The sequence below is a fragment of the Lontra canadensis genome, unplaced genomic scaffold, assembly GCF_010015895.1.
Source record: "Lontra canadensis isolate GAN:19392208 unplaced genomic scaffold, GSC_riverotter_1.0 scaffold13, whole genome shotgun sequence".
In the NCBI taxonomy this organism is placed as follows: Eukaryota; Metazoa; Chordata; class Mammalia; order Carnivora; family Mustelidae; genus Lontra; species Lontra canadensis.
This window is the reverse complement of record NW_022631007.1, coordinates 22,309,711-22,333,405: the sequence shown is the minus strand read 5'-3', so window position 1 is coordinate 22,333,405 and position 23,695 is coordinate 22,309,711. Positions and strand designations below refer to the sequence as shown.

General features: G+C 35.2%; 1 protein-coding gene across 1 annotated transcript in view; it reads right to left on the bottom strand.

Moving 5' to 3' along the window:
* Nucleotides 1-6,602: 6,602 nt before the first annotated feature.
* The window catches only part of ARL6IP6 (ADP ribosylation factor like GTPase 6 interacting protein 6), a 36,595-nt gene continuing 19,502 nt past the window's right edge, over nucleotides 6,603-23,695 (bottom strand). The window contains exon 4 of the mRNA XM_032857829.1: nucleotides 6,603-6,786. Coding sequence (XP_032713720.1) covers nucleotides 6,693-6,786 — 94 coding nt within the window. The 3' untranslated portion in view covers nucleotides 6,603-6,692. The remainder of the gene's footprint in view (nucleotides 6,787-23,695) is intronic.

Here is a 23,695-nt window from a genome sequence, read left to right as displayed (position 1 = left end):
AAAATTAGTAGTAAAAGCAATGGATCCAGGTGCCAGAAATCACTGTAGAACAAAGTTTTTAAAAGAAGCTTTGTGGACAGGTGGTGGTGAAAAGCTGATATACGATGAATTCTTAGTTAGCAGTTAGCATAGTTAGCAGGCTTAGGGAAATAGGCTCCCCACCAAGCAGAGAGCCTGATGCAGGGCTCGATCCCAGGACCCCGAGATCATGACCTGAGCTGAAGGCAGAGGCTTAACCCACTGAGTCACTCAGGCCCCTAGTCCAGCACTGCTGACTGTTATTGTGTCATTCATTCACAACTCAAAACTTGGGCAGGAGCATACAAGTGGTGGGCACCAAGTTTACATACTAACCATTGGAGAGAAAGAAAATATCTAATCTCAGCCTTCTCTAATGTAATGTGGAGCCATGCCTCCCACAAACACATTAACAAGGAATTCTCCCAAAATAAAAATGGGTTGTGGGGCTGAGAGGTCCATAAATGACAAAATACCCACTAGTGTCCACTCCTTTGCCTGTCCAATATACACATAGCCACAATTTCCCATGATTATACCTCTTCAAGAAATTATCCGACCTAACATAGTACAACCATTTCTCATTCAACTGAGAATACACCCTTCCTCACAGGAAAGCAATCAAGTCTCATAGGTTACTATATTCAATTCCATATCCAGGATCTCAGGAATGTCCCTTCCTCCTCAGTTCTATAGTAAACCCAGTCACAATATTCTGCAATCTGTGCACTAAATTGCAATTAACTAATGTCAAAAATCCTATATACAACAATGGAAGAAAAAAAGCTAAATTTGGTTAAAATACACACATGCCATAGAAAGGAATATAGGTAGAGGCTATATAGCAGTTTTTGAAACTGGTGATGAGACCCTAGATTGTATTTATGAATATATTTTGTCCATTATCTATTCCATGTTCCCTTGACGTTCAGCTAGAATTTTTAACAGGTGTAGGTTTTTTATCCAGTGGGGGTAACTAAAACCTCATTCCTAAGGAATTTGAGCTCCTCTCTATGTTAGACTGTTGAGATCTTCTAACTGGAGAGTTTAAGGAAGCAACTCAGGGCCTCTCCGGTTTTAACACACTCATAGTGTAGCAGTAATCTGATTTGTCCTTGGTGGATTATCAACCACTCTAGCACCTTAACACCCATTTTGTCGGCGCCCAGTGCTTTAAGGAACTTGAAATGGCCAAATGAGGTCTCAGCTTCCAATTCAACAACAGCATTGTTGTATATAATCTTTATGGAAGCCTTTCTCTTGTTAGTATAAAGCAGGCAGTATATACAGATGTGAAGAAAAGGTTTTCTGCATGAATTTTTTTAGTGAATTCTTTGACTGGAAGTATTATTATGTGGGAAACTCCAGTAACATACAAGGCCACTGCAGTTAATGACTAGTGTCTGTGACAGACTTGCTAGCCAGAGGTCCAGTGGGTACTGGCACAGAGACAAGTCCCCTTAGGTTAATAACTCTTTGCTCTTGAGAAACAGCTCATTCTATCTGGCTTTTTGGAGAATGAACACCTGATCTCAGAACTCCAGGTAACCCTGACCATTCTGAACAGGATGTTATCCAACTCATCTCGACATAAATATACATCAGAGATTCTCACCTTGGCACTATTGGTATTTGGGCCCCCATTATTTTTTCTTGTGGCGAGCGGTCTTGAACATTGTGGATGTTTAGCAGCATCCCTGGCTTATCAATTAGTTGCCAGGAGTGCCCTGCAATTGTGACAATCAAAAATGTCTCTAAACATTGTTCAGTATTTCATTAAATTGTTCAATTTTACCCCTGAGAAGCAAAATTGCCCTCAGTGGGAAATCACTGACCTAAGGGCATCCTTTGAGTTCTATTATCCAGGAAAAGTGTCCTGCACCCGTCCTAAAGGCATGAGTAACCTGAGGGATCACATTCCCAGTATGCTCCCTGCCATGCTGCCTCTTTTCGTTCAGTTCACAACTGTGGCCTCATGAGGGTTCCACAGGGAGAACTGATGTTGGAAAAAAATTCAAGCTTGACTTAGAGGTGGTTCTGTGTGTTATGTTACTACCAGCCACAAATTAGGTGGTGGGGACCATTAAACCCCCTGTTCATGGGTCACAGCAAAGGGCAGGAAAAGGAAGTCCCCCTAGGGAGCAGAGCTTTGAGCAATTCATTTTGTCTCCTTGGCCTGAAGAGACATGGTATGAAATAAGATTATGTATAATCATGGAAAGTAAACATGAAGTCTGGCTGGATTCTCAGGGGCTCAGAAAAGGATTGGTGTCAACTTAAGAAAGGTTGGAAGGGGTATATAGATGGATCTTTTAAAATATTTCTGAGCTTTATTAATACTCACAGCAAAGCCCTCACTGTGAACAAGGCTCTGAGTAATTAGGTATGCAAGACAACCTTTTCTGTAAATGTTGGTATCTTGTGAAGCTGGTGCTAAATGAGAGTATAAACAAAGTGCCAGGATGGCAAGGATGGAGTATACAAACAGAACCACACTTTCAGATGCTTTTCTGACTGCTCCCTCTCCTTCTCTACTTCCCCAACTTTTCTTTGCCAGGACCGCTTCTACTGGTATTGTATGTTGGGGCTAAGAGAGGGGTGTCAGTCAGCTACCTGGTAGCCAACTAATTCCATTAGAAGAGGTAATGTTTTAATTTTATCCTCATTAGTAGATATTATGGTCTTTTCACTTTTTTTATCCATGATACTTCTGGCAGGACCACCATTTATGGACTTACTAAATAATTTACACATTATCATGGATTCCCACACAACATCGTTCTGGCCAAGGAATTAATTACACAGAAGAGGTAAGGTAACGTTCTTGAAGACTTAGTTATGAAGGCAACTGAAAGACAGCACTTAAAGTTCAGGTCTTTCCGAATGCAGTACATATTTATATCCAACAACTGATTTTTAATGCTATTTCTCCTATTCCTATATAAGCTCCAAGAACTAAATAGCCTCTCATTATTACACCTAATTAAGCTCTCTTAAGTTTTTGCTTTTTTGTTCCTCTGACTCTAGACTCTACTGTTTTTAAAGATTTTAATATTTAAGAGTTCAAAAGAAATTAGTTGAAAATAACTGGAAGTTCAAACTGCTGCATGGTAATTTTGGATTCTTTATGACACCACGTAATCTGGCAAGAAAAGAGGGTTGCCATGTTAGTTGGGGTGTTTTAACTCTATAATATAGTTGATGTCACATATAGGAGCAGGAAAGAATATAGAGGGAAAACTGAAGATTCTCTGAGGTATGTTCTTACATTACATATTTGGTGGTAAAAGAAACAAGACTTAGTCCTGTCTAAAATAAACTTGGTCACTCTATTACAGAAGAAACCTAATTGTTCAAAGTAGTAGCCAAGACAAAAATAAAAGAACAGATGCAGAAGTCAAGTCTCATAACCTGGTGCTTAAATAAAACAGTAACTCCCACCTGTATTTTCTTGCTGTCATATGTAACATGTATTTTAACAGATTTCCCATCTCTTCCTCTTGTAAGTATTAAAATGACTGCTCAGGAGGCGCCTGGGTGGCTCAGTCGGTTGAGTGTCTGACTCATGATTTCACCTTAGGTCATGATCTCAGGGTCATGAGATCAAGCCCCTTGTCAGCCTCTATGCTGGGTGTGGAGCCTGCTTAAGATTCTTTCTCGTCCTCTCCTTCTGCCCCTCCCACTCATGGTCCTCTCTAAAACATACACACATACACACACTGCTCAGTGTAATTTGCAGAACATCAATGAGAATGTGGTAAAACTAGAAAAATGAACATGGCCTGAAGGCCTTGGATTCGGATGTAGTAAATGAGAACTGCATTGTTAGGCATGAATACATTTGGAAATTCAAGTATAAAAGGAATAATACGTGTGTGGAAATTGAACAGCGAAGAGTGAAATGTAGTGAACATTTGTTTTTGTCATTATTGGTCACCCATCCCCAAAGAATTCCAGATGCTACCCCCAATTACAGAAGACAAAAGAGTAGGCACATAACCCAATCTTGGCCAACTGTGCACTCTCTCCAAGGACTCTAAACCCTTAGCTGATCTCGCAAGTAACAACAACAAATGTCAGGAATGATTCATTCGATCATCCTGACCAGGCTGTTCCCACTATCAAACAGTTCCTTTGCTTCCACCTTGAGTACTTTTCTCCTCTAGTACTCTCCTGGTTCCTGCCCACCAGTTCTGAGAGTGACTGGCTATCCTTTCATTAAATTCCCTTTCTCTTAAGTTAGCCAGCTGGTTTCTGTTGTTTGTAGTATAGGGCCTTGATCCAATCAAGAACAGAGCAGAAATGGAAAAACAGACAAATATAGAAAATCTCTTTTAAAAGGTTTTACTAGAAATCTACCTTTTCTAAGAACCTACTTTTGACATGAATATTTTTAGGGACTGCAGGTTTGTTCCCTCCCAGAATTCATTTGTTGAAACTCTAAGCCCCAATAAGATAGTAGTAGCATTAGGGGGTAGTGCTTTGGGAGATAATTAGGTCATGAAGTTGAAGGCACCATGATGAAATTAGTATCATTATAAGAGAAAGACAGCTGGCCCTCTCTCTCTACCAAGTAAGGATAAAATGAGAAGACAGTTCTCTGTAAACCAGGAAGAGGTCTTCATTGAAATCCAATCTTTCTGGCACCCCTGTTACAATCACTGTGGCCCAGAGAGATGAGAAGCTAGGATTGACCCAGCTCTGGTTTATATACCTATCCTTACTCAATCACTCTGCTATGGAAATAGGATGGTTTAAATTTGGACCCTATGATGAACTGCAGAGAAGAACTTCCCAAGAAAGAGGAGTGCTAGTCGGGAAGAAATAGTGTTCCAGAAGAAACAGGGTTCTAGAAGAAATGTCTACAGATATATATTGATATGTATCTACATTATATGTATATATAATATCTTATAGATACCTACATATAGAGGGTGTACTGTAATATTTTTCTTAGTCATAGGATACAAAAAATCTGGAAGGAGCTATCCAAATTGGTTGAGGGGGAGGGAAGGTCTGGAAGGGTGAAGAGAAGAAAAACTAATTTTGTTACCTATATGTTCAATTGCAGTGGAAGAGCTGGGAGAGGGCGAAGAGAAAGGGAGTAAACATAAATTCATTTCAACCACTTTGGAAGGAATACTCTAAGCAATAGGATTTGTATATGTACATAAGTGTATACACACATACACACACACACACACACACACACACACCCCTCCCCCCATATTAAATTAACCACTTCAGATAATTTAAACTGGAGCAGCATTTGTCATTTCCAATGGAAGGTTTCTGAGTAGCAAAAAAGTGTTAAGACTTAGAAATATCATTAAATCATTTACTCAGTAACAACACTTAGCATATAACAGGAACACACTGCACATACTCACTTCCCATTTAGCTTGAATAAGTTGTTTTGATACACAATGGTTTCCTAATATAAACTTTTCTATGGCCAGGGAACACAGCATTTTAAATAGCCCATCTTTCTAAAATTGAAGCAAATTTCTAAACAGGTATTTAGAAAAGAAGTAGGAACAATTAAGGTTAATTACTATAAAAACAAAAAGAAACACAATTGTAGGACATTTAAATATGAAAATTATGAAACATATATAAAAAGATTATACATATATACATTATCAAAATACCTTTTCTATTTTGTTAACTAAATCTTTGCGACTAAAAACAAAGTAGTTCAAGCATTTCCAAATATACAAATTTTAGATTTATATTTATTAAAAACAAAATAATATCAGTTCTGTTGGAATAATCGTATACACACCAAGAAAAATATTTGCAACTGTGGAAACAGAAATAGTGAACTTCAACTTTCTCAATATCTTAGTGGTTTAATTAATTTACTTTTTATCAGATTTTTTTTTGCTAAAATAGGTTTACTTAATTTTAAACTCAGCTCACTGTGTTTGTTTTTTGTGAGATTTTTTTTGTTTTTTGTTTAAAAAAAAAATACTTACTTAAAATGGTAGGTATTAGGCTTCCCTCAGCTAAAAAATAATATATACATTTGTTTAGATGTAGCAATTTTAAAAACATACAAATTCAATATGTAGTAGGAAAATATATTAAAAAAACACATAAGGAATTATACCCCATTAAAAAATATAAATGCACCTTCTGTTGATTATTACTATTGAAAACTATTCTGATTTCAAAGTAGCTTCTATAAAATGTCAAAGTAGTAGGCATTGTTTGCTTTTCTAATATCATGAATAAATAAGTATTTCTATCTCATTTAAACAGTCCACTAGTATTTCTTAGCAAAAATGTAGTATTATACATAGCATTAACCCATATTCAAGTTTTCATGTTTGAATTCCACTAAAATGTTTTCTATAATTTATAAGGACAATGCACACAAAAGTAAAAAGACGAGGTAAACACCTTATATTTTTAAGAAATTACTTGAAACTTAATACTCAGATATTCTCAATGCCTAAGTTCTAGAATGGTGCTTACAAAGGTCCTCCATGTAAAAACAAAACAAAACAAAACAAAACGGTCCTCCATAATGATGATGATATGACATATCTGAACCACAGACAGCAGGTTTCTTGGTCTTCTGAGTAGACAAATGATGAAATGATGTTCTTCCCTGTTGTTATAAAGCAACCATGACTAAGTTTTACCAAAAATATTGCTTCAGTGTAGGTTTACATGAGGCACCATGCTACAGTAAGAGCAGCAACAATGCCATTCAAAATTGCCATGCTATAGCCCATGTGGAAAGAATGTCCAGTCAGTTTCCTAGGGGGAAAAAAAAAAACAAATGAAAAAAGGAAAATGTAATTTGGTATAACAGAAACACCATCAGTTTTTATTGAAAATGCTTATAACGTAAAAAATGTTTCCCTAATATTTTACATATTAATACACATGTTAAAAGAGAATACTGGATATTTGCAGGATTAGTAAAGTTCTCTTAAGTTCTCTGTCAAAAACTATCCTGGTTATCAAATACAATTTTTCAGTTTCATTAGACCAAAATGTTCAGTTTAATACCTTATACTTTTTTACTATTCTTCATAGTCACTAAGTGTATCATAACCTAATTCTATGGTATAAATCTTATTATACTACAAGCATGTTCTTTCATTAATTAGCACTGTCTCCCTGTTCTCTTGTTCTCACTTAGAACTAAAAATATGTATTATTTCAGGTATTTGTCCTGTCTGTACCATTTTTAGATCACAAGAAGAAACTACTCTTTCTGTAAGCACTAAAAACAGCACTTGTCCATATCTAAGTCATAAATCAGATTATGTCTTTTATAGACATTTCAGTTCTCAACTTAATAGGTTACTTAATTGAAGTGGCTTTCAATGAGTTCCTAAGTATTAGCAAAGAAAGACACATCTCTTGTTTTATGATTACTATGAGTGCCAACTAGCTTATGTGCACAGATTTCCCCTGACATTTGATTCCTTTTACAGCAATTTTACTTATTTTACTACATTTTAAGTTTCCTCCCACTAACTATTGCAATAATACTCCTTGTTTATCCTCATAAAGATGAGATGTGCTAAAAAAAAATAGAAGCTAATATCTAAATGGTGCCAGAGGAAGAACAGAATCTTTTCCTCGCTGGAACAATCCAAATTGAGCATATACAGGGAGGTGCACTGCAGGAATAAGAGCCCAAAGTCATCAGTAGTAAGAGCTGAGGGTCACCATGCTTATGCCCTCTCATCTCTCCTAAGGACAGCTCACAGACAGGGAGGTATTTGGATTTCATTTAACATTTGAAGGACTGTAGCCCTATAAGATCTGTGGCAAGAAATGAAGATACACTCCTTGTAGAATACCATCTCTGCATTCACCTGAGACTATAGAAGGCCCTGATAGCCTGAGAGCCACTATTATTATTATTCATATTCTCCACTCAACCTCAGTCACCCAGGGGTTAATTTAAGATGCCTCATGTGTTACCATTAAGGGTTAATCTACTTCACCATGTTACCTACTATATGGTAAAATAAAATAGACACACTAGATGACTTATCTCTTAAAAAAAAAACTCCCTCAAATATATATTGATTAGTGAACAAAAAGCTAATTATAAAATTGAACTATCAACCTGTCATTCATTACTTAAAAACCACTAATGACCCAAGAACATTTAAATTCATACTAACAAAATGAAGTTAATCATGGAACAGAATTTCAGGAGTTAATTGTTCTCTTTTACTAGTTTTTGACCCTGGACTCCCATAAAAATAGAAAAGCCTCTGAAGTTACAGTTTACTAAACTACAATATAGGTATGCATAACTGAATTTTATGGAGATGCACATGCTCAAATGTTAAGTGACCCTTACATAACAGGCAAAGCAAGGAATTTTAATGGCAATGAAGAAATGCTCTAGAGAAGTGATTTTTAGTCTTTCTACCATCTCAAGTGTACCATATTTCCACTAGGAACACTGTATCAGTTGTCACACATGTACTGTTAGGCAAGGGACTTAAAATCTTTGAGGAATCACTTGCTTTAAAACTCCTTTTCAAAATACTCATATTTTCCCCTCTGGGGAAGAAAGACAACCCCTGCTGGCAGGTTTTTTCTCCTATGACTTATTTGTGATCTTTGAAGTACTGAAGAAAACTGAAGGTATCCTGGTGCCCCTTTGTCAACACCCTTCACTTATATCTTTTTTTTTTAATTTTATTTTTTATAAACATATATTTTTTCCCCCAGGGGTACAGTCTGTGAATCGCCAGGTTTACACACTTCACAGCACTCACCATAGCACATACCCTCCCCAATGTCCATAACCCCACTCCCCCCTCCCAACCCCCTTCCCCCCAGCAACCCTCAGTTTGTTTTGTGAGATTAAGAGTCACTTATGGTTTATCTCCCTCCCAATCCCATCTTGCTTCATTTACCCTTCACTTATATCTTATAAAGGGCATGTTTTGATTAAAAAACTAGTACCAAGTATAGTACATATCTTACTCAATCTCTATATATGCATGCTACTTCTAAATTAAAAGTATACACAGTAAATCGCAAATGCCTAACATGCATATAGATCAATGAATTTTTTCATGGTACACCCTCATGTACCAACCATCCAGATCAAAAGCAAAACATTTCCAATACCATAGAAAGCTCCTTTGTTCCTCTTCCCCATCCACCTTCCCTCCCCCAAATTCTGAGATAACCACTATAACCATTTGTTATCATGATGCCTGGTTTCACCTGCCCCCATCTACATGCCCTCATATAATACATTTCCTTCTGTGTCTAGATTCTTTCACTCAATACTATGTCTCTAAGAATCACCCATGTTGTTATATGTAACATTAGCATGTCCTTTTGTATTACAGTTTAATACTCCACTGTATAAAAATAATAAAATTCACCATTCTACTACACTCATTCTAAACAAGCATTTGGGTTGTTTCTAATATGAGGTTCCTATACATAGAGATACTAGGAATATGATGCTACATATCTTTGTTGGTAGGAGACACCTGTACTCATTTCTCTTGGGTAAATGCTAGGAGTGGAATTGCTGGGTTATAAGACAGAATTAAATTTGGCTTTAGTAGAAATGTCAAACATTATCCCAAAGTAGTTGACTACTGTACACTTCTACTGGTAATGTAGGAGTTTCAGTTGTTCCACTCTGTCACCGACATTTAGTAGTATCAGTTTTTTTAATTTTAGTGACTCTTCATTTTATGCTATTGTGGTTTAAATTTTTTTTTTTCTGATGACAAACATACTTATTGCACATTTAAAAATTCCCTTTTTTGAAACTCCTGTTTATCTTTTACTTTTTTCTACTGGTTTACAGAGCTCATTATATATTCTATATACAAATTCTTTGTCAATAGTATGTGTCACAAAAATCTTCTTCAGTTTATGACTTGTCTTTTCACTCTTTAATAAGATCCTTTGATGAACAAGTTATTAAATATAGTCCAATTTACTTCTTTTTAATGTTTAGTACTTTTCTGTGGCCTTTTCGATGAATCTTTACTCCAAGGTTATAAAGATACACTATTTTTTAGAAAAACTTTATTGTTCTTCCTTTGACTTTTTGGTCTATAATTCATCTAAAATTTTTGTATATTGCATAAGGTAGTGGCCAATGCCCATGTTATTCCTTATGGATATCCAATTGTTTCAGCTCAAATTATTGAAAAGACCATCTTTCCCCTATATAAAATTGTTGTGTTGCCTTGTCCTAAGTCATATAACCATGTATGTCTGGTCCGTTTTTAAACTTCCTATTCTATTCTTTGTGTTTATTCCTCATAAAAAGGGATATTTGTTTATCTCTGATAAAATCAACAACTTTCCTATACAGCAGCATTAGCCAATTAAAAAAATCCTATGCTACATAAATGAAATTAATAAAAACCGAAAAACCCAAAAAGAAATTTTATGCTAAAAGTAAAAGATCCTTAGAATGAAAACTACAAAATCTTAGAAACACAAATAACAATGTGCAAGACTCACATGAAGATAATCATAGAACTTTACTGAAGAAGATCTAAATAAATAAAAAGACATCCTGTGTTCTTCAGAATTGAAAACAATATTGTAAAAATGGCAATACTCCCTAAATTGATCTATAAGCTCGGTACAATTCCTCAATTTTCCTTTCCAACTGCCTCTTTCTGAAGATATGGACAAGCTGATTCCAAAATTCATATGGAAATAAGAGACACTAAAAGTCAAAATAATACTGAAAAAGAACAAAGCTGGAGAACTCCTGCTTCCCAATTTCAAAACTTAACACAAAGTAATCAAATGGTATGGTGCTGGCATAAGGATAAACATATAGACAAATGGAACAGAATTAAGAGTCCAAAAATAAACTCATAGATCTATGGTCAATTAAGTTTCAAAAAAGGTACGTAAGACCATTTAGTAGGTAAAGTCTTTTCAAAGGACAACATCAAGAAAGTTAAAAGACAACCCAGAAAATGGCAGAAAATATTTGCAAATCATATATATAACTGTGACCTACTATCTGAGATATAAATTCTTATGACTCAAAAAAAAAAAAAGACAAAAACCTCAATTTTAAAAGGGGCATAACATTTGAACAGACAGTTCTGCAAGAAGATATACATTGGCCAACAAGCACATGAAAGGATGCTAGACATTAGTCACTCTAAAAATGCAAATCAAAGCTGCAATGAGATAACACTTCATACCCACTAAGATGGTTACAACACAAAAAAGTAAAGAATAGGTTATTGGTGAGGATATGGAGAAATCACAAGTCTCACACATTGCTGGTACAATATAGAATGGCACAGCTCCTGTAAGAGAGTTTGACAGTTCCTCAAAAAGTAAAGAGAGTTATCATATGACCATCACTTCAATTCCAGGTATATACTCAACAGCTAAAAACATGTTTTTACACAAAAACTTGTACCTGAATGTTCATAGCAGCACTTTTCTTAAGAGCTAAAAAGTGGAAACAAACCAAATGTCCATCAACTGATATATAAAACGTGGCCTATTCATACAATAGAATGTAATTCAGCCATCAAAAGGATAAAGAAGTATTGATACAGGCTACAACATGGATGAACTTTAAGACCACTACACTCAGATATTAAAGAAGAAGCCAGACATTAAAGACCACATTTCTGGGACTTGTATGATTCCATTTACATGAAATGCCCTGAGTAGGCAAATCCATAGACAAAAAGTCTAGAGGAGGAGATGACAGAGGAGTAACTGTTAAGTGTGGGGTTTTCATTTTGGAGTGATAGAAATGTTCTGGAATTAGACAGTGGTAATGATTGTACAACACTGATAATATACTAAAAATCACTGAGTTATATGCTTTAAAATGCTGAGTTTCATGTAATGTAAGTTATATTGTAATAAAAAATAAAACTTTATTGAAAGACATTAAAAGAGTATCTGAGTAAAGAGAAATAACCTACCATAATCTGGGAATACTCAACACTGTAAAGATACCAACTACCTCAGAAAGAAACTATAAATTCAATGAGATCTCAGTAGTAGCTCAACAGAATTATTCTGGTGGGAAACTAATACTTTGATACTAGGTTTATCTCACACAGTAATGCAAAAGGAGAAAAGAAAAATTCTGAGAAGTCATAATATAAAAACAAAGCAGTTTTTAACAAAGAAGTTAACAGAACCAGAAAAAGACAGAATAGATTTTAGCATCCAGAAACAGATCTATGTTTGTAAGTTTAAGTTATATAAGGGCTGGGGGAAGAGGTGAGGAAATATATGTATGGAAATTTTACATTTTACCAATAGGCATTTTTAAGACAGAAGGAACAAAAGTGACTATTATTTTCAAGTTCCTCCCTCCTTTTCCTAATCATGATTTTTCATTTATCAGTGTAGGAGAAATCAAGATTCAGCTTATCTTCAAAAGAGCTATCACTATATTTACATGGAATAAAAAGAACTGGTGATTTTAGGCAGTTTTCCTTCAGCCCTTTGGTTTGGTTTTGCAATCCCACAAGTTCTATGAATATTAAGAAAAAAAGGATAAGATTAAATGGGGGAGGGCCTATAATTCTAGTGTTTGTACGTTTTTCAAAGCCTCACTCTCAGTGTGAGGCTCAGAAGGTATTTCTGTTCTATTACAAATTCTTTCTTAATTTTATTTATTTATTTAATTAAAAAATATTTTTTAGAAAGATTTTATTTATTTGACAGAGAGTGATCACAAGTAGGCAGAGAGGCAGGCAGAGAGTAAGAGAGGGAAGCAGGCTACCTGCCAAGCAGAGAGCCCGATGCGGGACTTGATCCCAGCACCCTGAGATCATGACCTGAGCTGAAGGCAGAGGCCCAACCCACTGACCCACCCAAATGCCCTAATTTTATTTATTTTTAAGATATTATTTGAGAGAGAGAGCACACATGGCTTGCACACACACACAGAAGACAGGGGAGGGCCAAAGGGAGAGGGAGAAGCAGACTCCCTGCTGAACAGGGAGCCTGACGTGGGGCTCATCCCGTAACATGAGATCCTGACCGGAGTGGAAGGTAGATGCTTAACTGACTAAGCTCCCCAGATTCCCCTCTTTCTTAATTTTAATTTGCATGCATGTATAAGGTAAGGCACTATTGGTCTTATACAAAATAAAAATAAAAACCCTACTGGCCCAAAGTATCTATTGTGTATTGTTTCATTCAGTTTTATCATGAGGTTTACTAAGGATTCCAAAATGTTTCTTATTGTTATAAGTCATTCATGACCTTTTATTTCATAATCTGAAGCAGTCACACACTGCAAGGCAAATGGTAATAAAACAGAGGGGAGGAGGGGCTTGGGAAAGTTTGGTAGAGTATATAAAATTTTTGCTCATTAATTCTTCTATAATTTCATGAAGGAAAATGTATGGAAAAGGAAAATGATTAGCACTTTCCAGGGGCACCTGGCTGGCTCAGTAGATGGAGCATGCAACTACTGATCTCAGAGTTGTGAGTTCAAGCCGCATGTTGGGTGTAGAGATTTTTTTAAAAACACAAAAAAGAGAGTATATGCTATGGTGAGTGCTGTGAATTGTGTAAGACTGATGAATCACAGACCTGCACCCCTGAAACACACAATACATTATATGTTAATTAAAAAATAAAAAATAAAATAAATACACTTGTATCCTAAAAAATAATAATAATTAAAAGGGTAGCACTTTCTTCTATTATGTATTTTAAACCAACAAAGCAAAATAACTATGACTTTTAAATCCTACATAATAAAGTATAATATGGGAAACTTGATCAGATATATAATTAAAAAATTTCTATCCAGAGTAAGTAAAACATCAGCATTATTTAATTTAATATTAATATTGTCAAACCCACAAAAGTAGATAGATAACACCCAGCCCTGTCAAGCTAATTTGATTTTGTCATGCCATACAGAGTTCTAATTTTGGACTATGCTACTGAATAGATGGACAACACACAAACACACACACACACACACACACCCCACAAAGAAATCAAATCCTATCACCTCATAGCACTATTTAATGGAAATGTTTAACTTTGATAACCTTCCATTTTATTTCAGCATTCACACAGTCTCTGAAATAGGCTTAAAGAAATTTTGAAAATGACGTGACTATTTTTAGAGACTTGCTACAATTATTTCAAATATCAGTGTGACCAAGAAAATGAATTAAAAATAAATGCTTTTGAAGCCACTCATATTTTCTCCATATACCTAAACACACTGTAACAAATTAATTTCCCTAAAACATGCCCTGTTCAAAATGCTTTTGTGTCAACTGTATATAAAATATAAGTGTGGAATTGTTGGCTCAGTTGGTTAAGTATCTGCCTTCCATCTGGGATCAAGTCCCGCATTAGGCTCCTTGTTCAGCGGGGAGCCTGTTTCTCCCTCTGCCTACCACTCCCCCTGCTTGTGCTCAATCTCTTTCTCTCTCTCTGACAAATAAATAAATAAAATTAAAAATAGAAAAGAGCAAAAAAAAAAAAATACAGTTAACAAGATCAAGTTTTCTTAATAATATGAATTCTGACCCAAGCTTTCAGAGATGGCAATGGACCAACCAAAAGACAAAAGAGGTGTAAAGGAAAAAGGACAGAGCCAGAAGTGAACTTACACTGAAGATTTCATGCATATTAGGTGAACGACTGCACCAGATTAACACAAAGTCCCTTCCAGTTAGTTCTAAATTTTGATTAATTATTCAAAGTAGCTGGGATAAAATGACAACATTTGAAAAAGATTACATAGGTTTTTTTCTACCTATTAAAAAGGGCTATTGACCAACATTACCTGTACTTAAATTAAAACAATTATCCAGGGAATAGAACTACATACATATTTTGGTCCCAAGGAGTCAGTCAAAGAGACCCAAAATATAATGAAAATTAACATTATCATTTAACATAAGAATTCAAAATAATTTGAACATTTAAAAATAAGTAGAAAAATAGAACTTAATGACAAAACCAGAATGTTTCTTAAAGGAAATGTTAGGATTCCTAAATGTGGATTTTATTACACTGAGATAAACTTCTATACTGCAATAAAGTTCTAAAATCAAAATGGAAATAAATGGGAAATACTGTTCAATAAAAATTATATTGGAAAAAATACGGTGACAAAGGTAGCATTATAACAGAACAACTTCCATATCCTAAAAGAGAAGTTATAAAAAAAATACCATTTGGTCCTGGTTTTAAAGAATTTCTTTCCAATAATAAATAATCCTGCAATGAAATTCTTATTTGGTTCCTGTTAGTATTTAAGCATTTAAACTCTGTAGTTAGACAAAGATGTGTTTGAGTGCCAGCTTTGTCACTTACCAGGTGTATGAAGATAGAAACTGTCTGACTTCTCTGAGACTCAATTCCCCAAAATGGAAATAAAAATAGAAATAAAACAGAATTAAAAAATAAAATAAAAGTAAAAATAAAAATCTTCCCTTACACAGCTGAGAATCAGGTGTCTGGCACATAGCAAATAATCAACAAATATTAGCCACTATATATAGAAAAGAAAACTGGCCACAGATGAGATTTTTAAAAATTCTTCTGACATTCTCTTTCACTCTCCCTTTAAGCAAAATACCTACAACTAGACCTATCTCAAAACCAAAACAAAAAACAAAAAATAAGATTATACAAACAAGACCCAAGAGGTAGATAGAAGAAAATAACTGAAGATTTATGGGTTTGTGTATGTATATGTGCATTTCTGCTTGGTATTACCCTCTTGCTACAAATTCACAATCATTTCCCTTTGTAATTTTCTAAAGAATCTTACACTTCTAATATTTATATCCAGATTTTATAGTGTGGAAACATACTTTCTAGCAATATATTTATATTGATATTTAATAGTAACTTATAAAGTAAGTTATAAAAGAATTCAATTTTATTTACACTTTATAGGAATGGAATATATATATATAACTTAAGATTTAAATGACTTAAATGATTCTGGAAATTAAAAGGAACCATAAATTAAGGTACTGAATTAAGACACTGCCAAAAGTTTCAAATAAATTGCCTTTTTGTTTTGTTTTTAAAGATTTTATTTATTTATTTATTTGACAGAGATCACAAGCAGGCAGAGAGGCAGACAGAGAGAGAGGAGGAAGCAGGCTCCCCGCTGAGCAGAGAGCCTGATGCGGGGCTCGATCCCAGGACCCTGAGATCATGACCTGAGCCGAAGGCAGCGGCTTAACCCACTGAGCCACCCAGGTGCTCCTGCCTTTGTTTTTTTAAGACAGACCAACAAGTTCAAGCAGGTCTCCTCTCGTTTCATGTTGTTTATTGTTTTCACTGTAGCACTCACTGGTTGACTCTGAAATGAATCTCTATACTACATTCCAGACTACACTCTATTGAAATCTTCATTCTTATGTCATCTTCATTCCAATATTTCCTCTCCCTCTTCTATGTTCCTTCATTTAAGACATGCTTTTATGACAGAATTCCCTCCAATTTGAAAGTCATTTCACTGCTAACCAATTTTGCTCTAAGCAGAAAGCTCTCTGTACTTACCAGAATAAGAAGTTATATTAAGGGCCTACAATAAGAACCAACTGGCTATTTGTTTCTGTGTCTGACTGGCTCAGTTGGAGACAGGATGAGCTAGTTGGTACTAATTTATTCCCCCTTCACACATCTGAGTTGTCTTTTATTTTTCATTCTATCCCAGGCCAAGAAATCCCCAATTCCCAAAGAATTTTAAGCTGTGTGAGCTTTGATTAGAATAACTATCAGTTTTTCATCTGGAATCAGAAGTTCTTAACCAAATCCAAAATCTGAAAGAAAATACTAAATACCACTACATTTCAATTACCTGCAAAGTATTTCCTTTTAGGTTTCTTTCAGAAACACAAAATAATACAACTTCTTTTGTATTCATTTCTCTAAAAATTACTTATTAGAAATTGTGGAGAGAATGAAGTTGTGTGTATTCCAACTAACTTTACCAGTGCTATTTAGGACATAAGGGTTAGAATTTTAAAAAGGAAGCTTCCCTCCCTTAGGAAATGCTGTCTGTCATTAAGGAAAAAAACAACATATTCACCCCTTACTTTATACTCTGAAGTTCTTATTTTTATAATTTTCTCAGTTCTCTATTCTTTTACTTCACCAAAATTTACATAATAAGTTATATATATCAGGCATTATATATGGGACATAGAGAAATGAGCAAGACTAAGTACTGTCCTCAATACTGCCCTCTAAGACAAGAGTCTAATGACACAATGTGCTGAGTGTTAAAAGTTTTGTAGACAGCATTACTGGAACATAAGGGAGCCATCTGGCTTGAAGAAGGGGAGATTTTAAAGAAGAGTTAATGCCTGATCTAAAACTGAGTATGAGGAAATTAGAATTCTAAAGAAATGACAACATGTGTAGAAGCAAGAGACAATGGAGAGTGCAGGAAGTGGCTAATGGTTTAGTATGGTTAAAGGATCTGGAAAGCAAACTCTTTCAACTGAATTTAATCATGTCTCTAGTACTTAAAAAATGACATTAACCCACCTGAAAATCTAATTCTTCATCTTTAAAATGAGAATAACAATTCCTCTCTTTAGTGTTTTCGTGAACACTAAACTAAGATAACACTAACAATGTTTGTTTCAGTGCCTAGCATTTATTGAGCACACACACAATAAATGCCAGCCTTTATCTTGTCTCCTTGACCGGCTGGAGTTACTAAGAGAGAGGGAAGAACTGAAAGCAATCGTGGGTTTCTTACCTGAGTTACTGGCTGGATAAAATATCACTCACCGTAATAGGGAAGCTAAGAGAAGAAACAGGCTGGTGGGTAGTGAGAAATAATGAAGTCAATTTTAGATAGACTAAATTGAACTATGCCTACAGGACACTGAAGTAAAAATTCCCAGCAAGCAAAAGGAAATACAAATAAAAACCAAAAGGCAAGTTCCTCAGGAAAGAGCCTCAAGGCAGCCTGGATAGACTTGGAAGTCTTCAGCCAACTAGGAAAAGCTGAAAAAAGTGATTCCATAAGAGAAGTAGTGATCAGAAGGCTGAAAGAAAACAGGAAGGAGTGGTGTCATAGAAATTAAGAAAGAATTCTGAGGACGATCGTAAGCCATCTCAAATAATGGATTGAAAAATGAAAAGGGCACCTGAGTGGATTGGTCATTTGGGGGTCTGATTCTTGTTTTCAACTCAGGTCATGATCTCACGATTGTGAGACAGAGCCCTATAAAGGGGTCTGCATTAGGCCCTGGGCTGGGCATAGAGTCTGTTTGGGATTCTCTCTCCCCCTCTTCCTTTGCCCCCCCCCCCCCCCCCCCCAATGTGTGTGTGTGTGCATGCAGGTGTACTGGCAGGCACACACACATTCTCCAAAAAAAAAAAAAGAAAAAAGAGAACATTTAGGTTTTGTAATTAGGAGGCCTGCAGTCAATTCAAGGAGAAAACAATTTAGTATAGGGTTAACTCCAAGACACCTCTGCTAGCAAAGTTAGTCAGTGTGGAGACTGGGCCTACCCCTTCTCTAGTCTTTGAAGATGCTTAGACAGGCAAAGCGGGCATAAGGATTTTTTTTTTTTTTTCTCTACCAGAGGAGAAACTTGAGTGTTTTAGAAATATTCCAACAAGAAGACTAGATAACGGGGAAACCTGAAGATATATGAAAAAAGGAATTGCAGGGATGGGCAGGGTAAAGGATCTAGAACAAAGGAAGTAAAATTACGTTTGGGCAGGTGTGAGGACACTTTATACTCTGAGAGAAGAGAAATAGGTAGAATAATAGGTGTGTATGTAAAGTAAGCTTATAATCAGGAGAAGGGGAAGAAGCTGGAAGTTCACTCACAATGACCTTTCTGTGACTGGAAGTGGAACCCACAGAAAAGAGTGTGATGTGATGAGGATTTGGAATAGCCACAGGGGTTAAAAAAAAAAAGGGGGGGGGAGATGGATCGATGGATGGTTGGATGGATAGTGCTACCTGAGATTCTAGTTCGGACTATGAGGGTTGTGAACTCTGATTACTCAGATCTTAGTCTGGATGATTCAACTCGGCCTTATTATTCTCTTTATATGAACACCACAGGCCTTGGCCTGTTTTAGAATGAATTTGAGGCCTTCTGCTATTTTAACATTTCATTAGCTTTGCTCCAGGCTCTCTCTCCTACTTGACCTTTCTTTTGACCTCTACAATTCTGCAACTGTATAGGACAGGTACATCAAACTTTTTTCTTTACACAAGGCTTGGTAAAAGGAAGCCAATTTTTCTCATAGTTCATAACAACTGAACACACAAAATTTGTATTTACTTTGGCTTTCCTATTGTAAAATTTCAATTAAAATTATTTTCTTTGCCACTAAATTATGTTTCCCACTCCATTTCTTAACCCTGGAAAACCATTTCCCAAACGTGGCAAGCAAGTCACTTTGGATTCACAATCTAAAAGGAGAAGTGAGTAAAATCAATACAATGGGCATTAAAGCAGCTGTCTTACTTATTTTGTTATAACTTTAAACATCCTCAAGTTGTAAGCTTTCCTGCTTATTCAAATAGACAGACTTTAGTTGAACTTTCATTACTACTTTGGATCATTTATTCATTAAAACTCAGATATTCAGTAAAAAGTATTAAGTCTATCAATAAGGTATGAAGTAGTTATCTGTTTTCCAAAATTGAAATGTGATTTTTAGAAATGTGTGCCATACACTTATGGCTTATAAAACTAGTCAATTAAAACTAAATGAACAGACAAACCCCACAATATACATACATATATATATGTGTGTATATATATATATGTATATGTATTAGGCTTTCCTATTGTAATATATATATTTGGGGTCTCTCTCTCTATATATATATATAGCCCCCAAATTAAAAATCTTTTGTAAGCACTATCTAATTTCAGAGTAGTCTCCTGAAGCAGGGATTGGCAAACTAGAACACACTTGTCCTGCACCTATTTCTCTTTACTGGAACATGGCCTCACTCATTCCTTTAGGTATTGTCTATGGGTGCTTTGGTGCTAAAAATCAACTTGTTTCAACTTTAAGGGTATGTGAGAGACCATATGATCCACAAAGCTAAAAATACACACCACTTGGCCCCTTACAGAAAAAGTTTGCTGACTTCTGTCCTAAAGCCCTCCTATTCAAAGAGTAGTCCATAGACCAGCAACATATAAGCAACGCCTCTGAATTTCCTGCAAATTCAGAATCTCAGACCCTACCCTAGACATAATGAATCAGAATCTTTATTTTCAGCTATATCTTCTAGTAATTCTAAAAGCCTCAAAGTAAATACTGATGCACATTATTTGGAAATCTGTAAATTAGCAAGGAGATTTCTAACTAGATCATCACTTCAGAAATCTATCTCAATTACTTTCTACATGAAAACTTCAAATTTACACTGTAGCATCGTGTTCTAAATAGATTTCATGACTTCTTTAAAATTTTATATGACAGGGAATTAAAGTAAGAAATCAAGTTAAGAGACTACCTGAGGAGGAAAATTTCTCCTATTTCTTTCTTCCATTTATATATTTACATTGCTAGGATAGTGGCTACACACTGGGTATATAAGTATATTTATATATATGTACATTCAAATTAACCTCTTAGGATAAAATATGGCAAAATATTTTTAGAATGAGGCCAAGAATAAGATTAAAACTATCTTATTAGTTAGCTTACTAGATTTTAAAGTACACTCCACTCATATTTGAGTGGAGTGATATATTTCCAATGCATATGCACACACAAACCATACACACATATTCACTTATGTACATAGTCACAAGGTTTTACTAATCAAGAAGATTACAAATACAGAAATAATTATGAACTAGTCTGTTAACACTAGTTATATTTCAGGGTTATTTAAAATGAGACTTTACAACCCTTTCATCTTCAAAAGTATGTAACTGTGCTGTTTCATAATGAGCTTGTACTGTTTTCTAATGACCTTATATTAACTCTATAATCACAAATTATTAAAAAAATCATTAAGGAGAAATTTTAAATCATGGTCATTGTTCTAACAAATAAACTTCTAAATTACTGAAAAATAGAAAATGCTATTAAAATATAAAGTCATTAGAAACATGTCTGTGTATTGACTTCAAGCTTTCATGATAAACTGAGGTAAAGATTATCTGGATAAACATTTACTTAAAAGATGTAAAAGGTGAAGGAAAAAGTATAAAGATAAACACTGTAATGTATCATTCTTAAAAATACATAAGAGCTGGGGTACCTGGGTGGCTCAGTCAGCTGAGCATCTGAATTTTGGTTTTGGCTCAGGTCATGATTTCAGGGTCCTGGGATGGAGGCCCTCACTGGGCTCAAGGACTTACATTATAAATAAGTATCATAAGCAGAAAGTATGTACCATCTTAACGGAGCAAGTTGATTTATCAATCTACACATTAGTAAACTATGTTATAACAGAATTTAAATTTTCAACTTTAGGAGTTTCCTCATTTTTAAAATAGACTTTATTCTCCTTAGCATTTATTGTTTTCTAGCTGTACTACCAAGTTCTCTGGTCCTACTTTCTCCTGTATAACATAAGGATGGTTTGCGGAGGTCTTTAATCCCTTTTGGATCTCAATCCTGCAATAATTATGCCTCCCTATATACACTAGTCTTTTATCTAGAATTTTGCCAACTAGAAATTTTAATTAAGTCACAATCCTATGCTTTGCCAGTGTGATACTATCTAATGTAATGACCTATGGGCACTGAAAAATCCTAAAGATGAGCAAAGTTCTTGAAATGGAATCATGTATGTATAATTTTAAGTATCTCTTATTGTACAATTCCTTGAAAATCAGTCAAAGGGAAATAAAGGCGTATCTGGTTGGATGAAAGTACAGACATATTAACCCACAGTTTATCTATATATAGCAATCCACTACATTGCAAATTGAAGAATGTCAGAAATTTTAACTTTATTCACTAGTGTGTTGAAGTAGGAAAATGCCCCCAAACATCCATCTGTGCTGAGTACTATCATGATTAAACGAAGTCCTTATTCCATAGGATGTTAGGGCAAATAGCACAAAAGATAAAAAGAATAATGGCATTCCCAAGTCTTTAGATTTCACAAGTCAGTTAAAAAAAAATATTATTTTGAAAAAAGGAAGTAACTGACACTGTGTTTTGTTGCCAAACTTTTACTTTGCCAAGAACAATGCTTGAAAATCATTACTATCTATGGGTGTCTGGTGGCTCAGTCAGTTAAGTGCCTGCCTTCGGCTCAGGTGATGATTCTGGAGTCCTGGAATCGAGCAACCACAATGGGCTCCAGCTCAGCTTCTCCCTTCCCATCTGTACCCCCCAATCATGTACTCTCTCTCTCTAATAAATAATTCTTGAAGAAAAAAAAAAAACATTACTATCTAGTATCAGCATTATTTCATTAAAGAAAGAGGGTCTATATCAAAAGAATACAAAGAATAAAATCTTAAAAGAAGTAACAATTACCCAATAAAAGATACTTGGCAGCAAGAGTAGGCCACGGTTAGATGTCTAGCTTAAAAAAATCTCAATTAATAAAGAAATACTAAAAAAAAAAAAAAAACAGAAAAAGAAATACTCTGGGACGAAGATTGCTTTATCAGTTGGTACATCTATTGCTTTAATTGGTAAACTTACACTTATTGCCTATGAGGATGGATATCATTGTTTTTATCCCATTTTAGAAGTGAAAAAATTAAGGCTTAGAGACACTGACTTGCTCAAAAGTTCTGCTAGTATAAGGTGTAGCCTGGATTTGGAACCCACTCCTTTTTTTCTTTCTTTTTTTTTTTTTAAGATTTTATTTATTTATTTTGAAAGAGAGCGAGAAAGAGACCAGGAGTGGGGTTGGGGCAGGGATAAGAGTGGCAGGCAGAGGGAGAAGCAGACTGCTGCTGAGCAGGGAACCTGACATGGGTCTCCATGAGATCATGACCTGAGCCAAAGGCAGACACTTAACTGACTGAGCCACCCAGGCACCCCGGAAGCCACCTCTTCTCTCTTATAAGCCCTTTCATATACCAGGCTGCCTCCTACGATTTACAAAGATTGCAGACACATGAAAAGTTCTATGAACAAAACCGGCAAGTACTATCCCTCAAGTATTTCTTATCAAGGCTGTTCTATGCATATGCACACCTGTGCCTTTTCAGTAACACATACATAAAACATTGTAAATTAGCATAGGCAAAAGCCATAGCAAACAGGTACAAAGCAAATACTCACTTGCTACACTACTTTATGAAAACAAGGAAACCAAGTTAATTAGTATGATTTCTACAGGATTTTCTTACATCTATTTAAGTCTCCTTCAGAACAGTAATGGAATATAGAAGACGTGCATATATTTTAACCCTTCACTTCAAGAAGCCACAGTGCAGTATCATCAATATATTCATTAATAGTGACCATGTTGCCTAATGAAACTTCATGATACACAAATATCAAGGCCAAGTTCTTGATCCATCTCCTTCATCAGTAGGTTTTCCCTCCTACTGCAATTAGCCATCTGACATCTGTTTCATTAGTCCAAGGCAATAAAGAATCTGATTCAACAAAGAGGCAGCGCTCCAAAATCTGTATGAAAAAGTTGTAGAGTCAATTTATTGTGCTCCATGTTCAATCTACTGTGCCTCGAAAAGGACTTCTAATTTAAATACTAAGTCATCCTTCACCTCTAAAA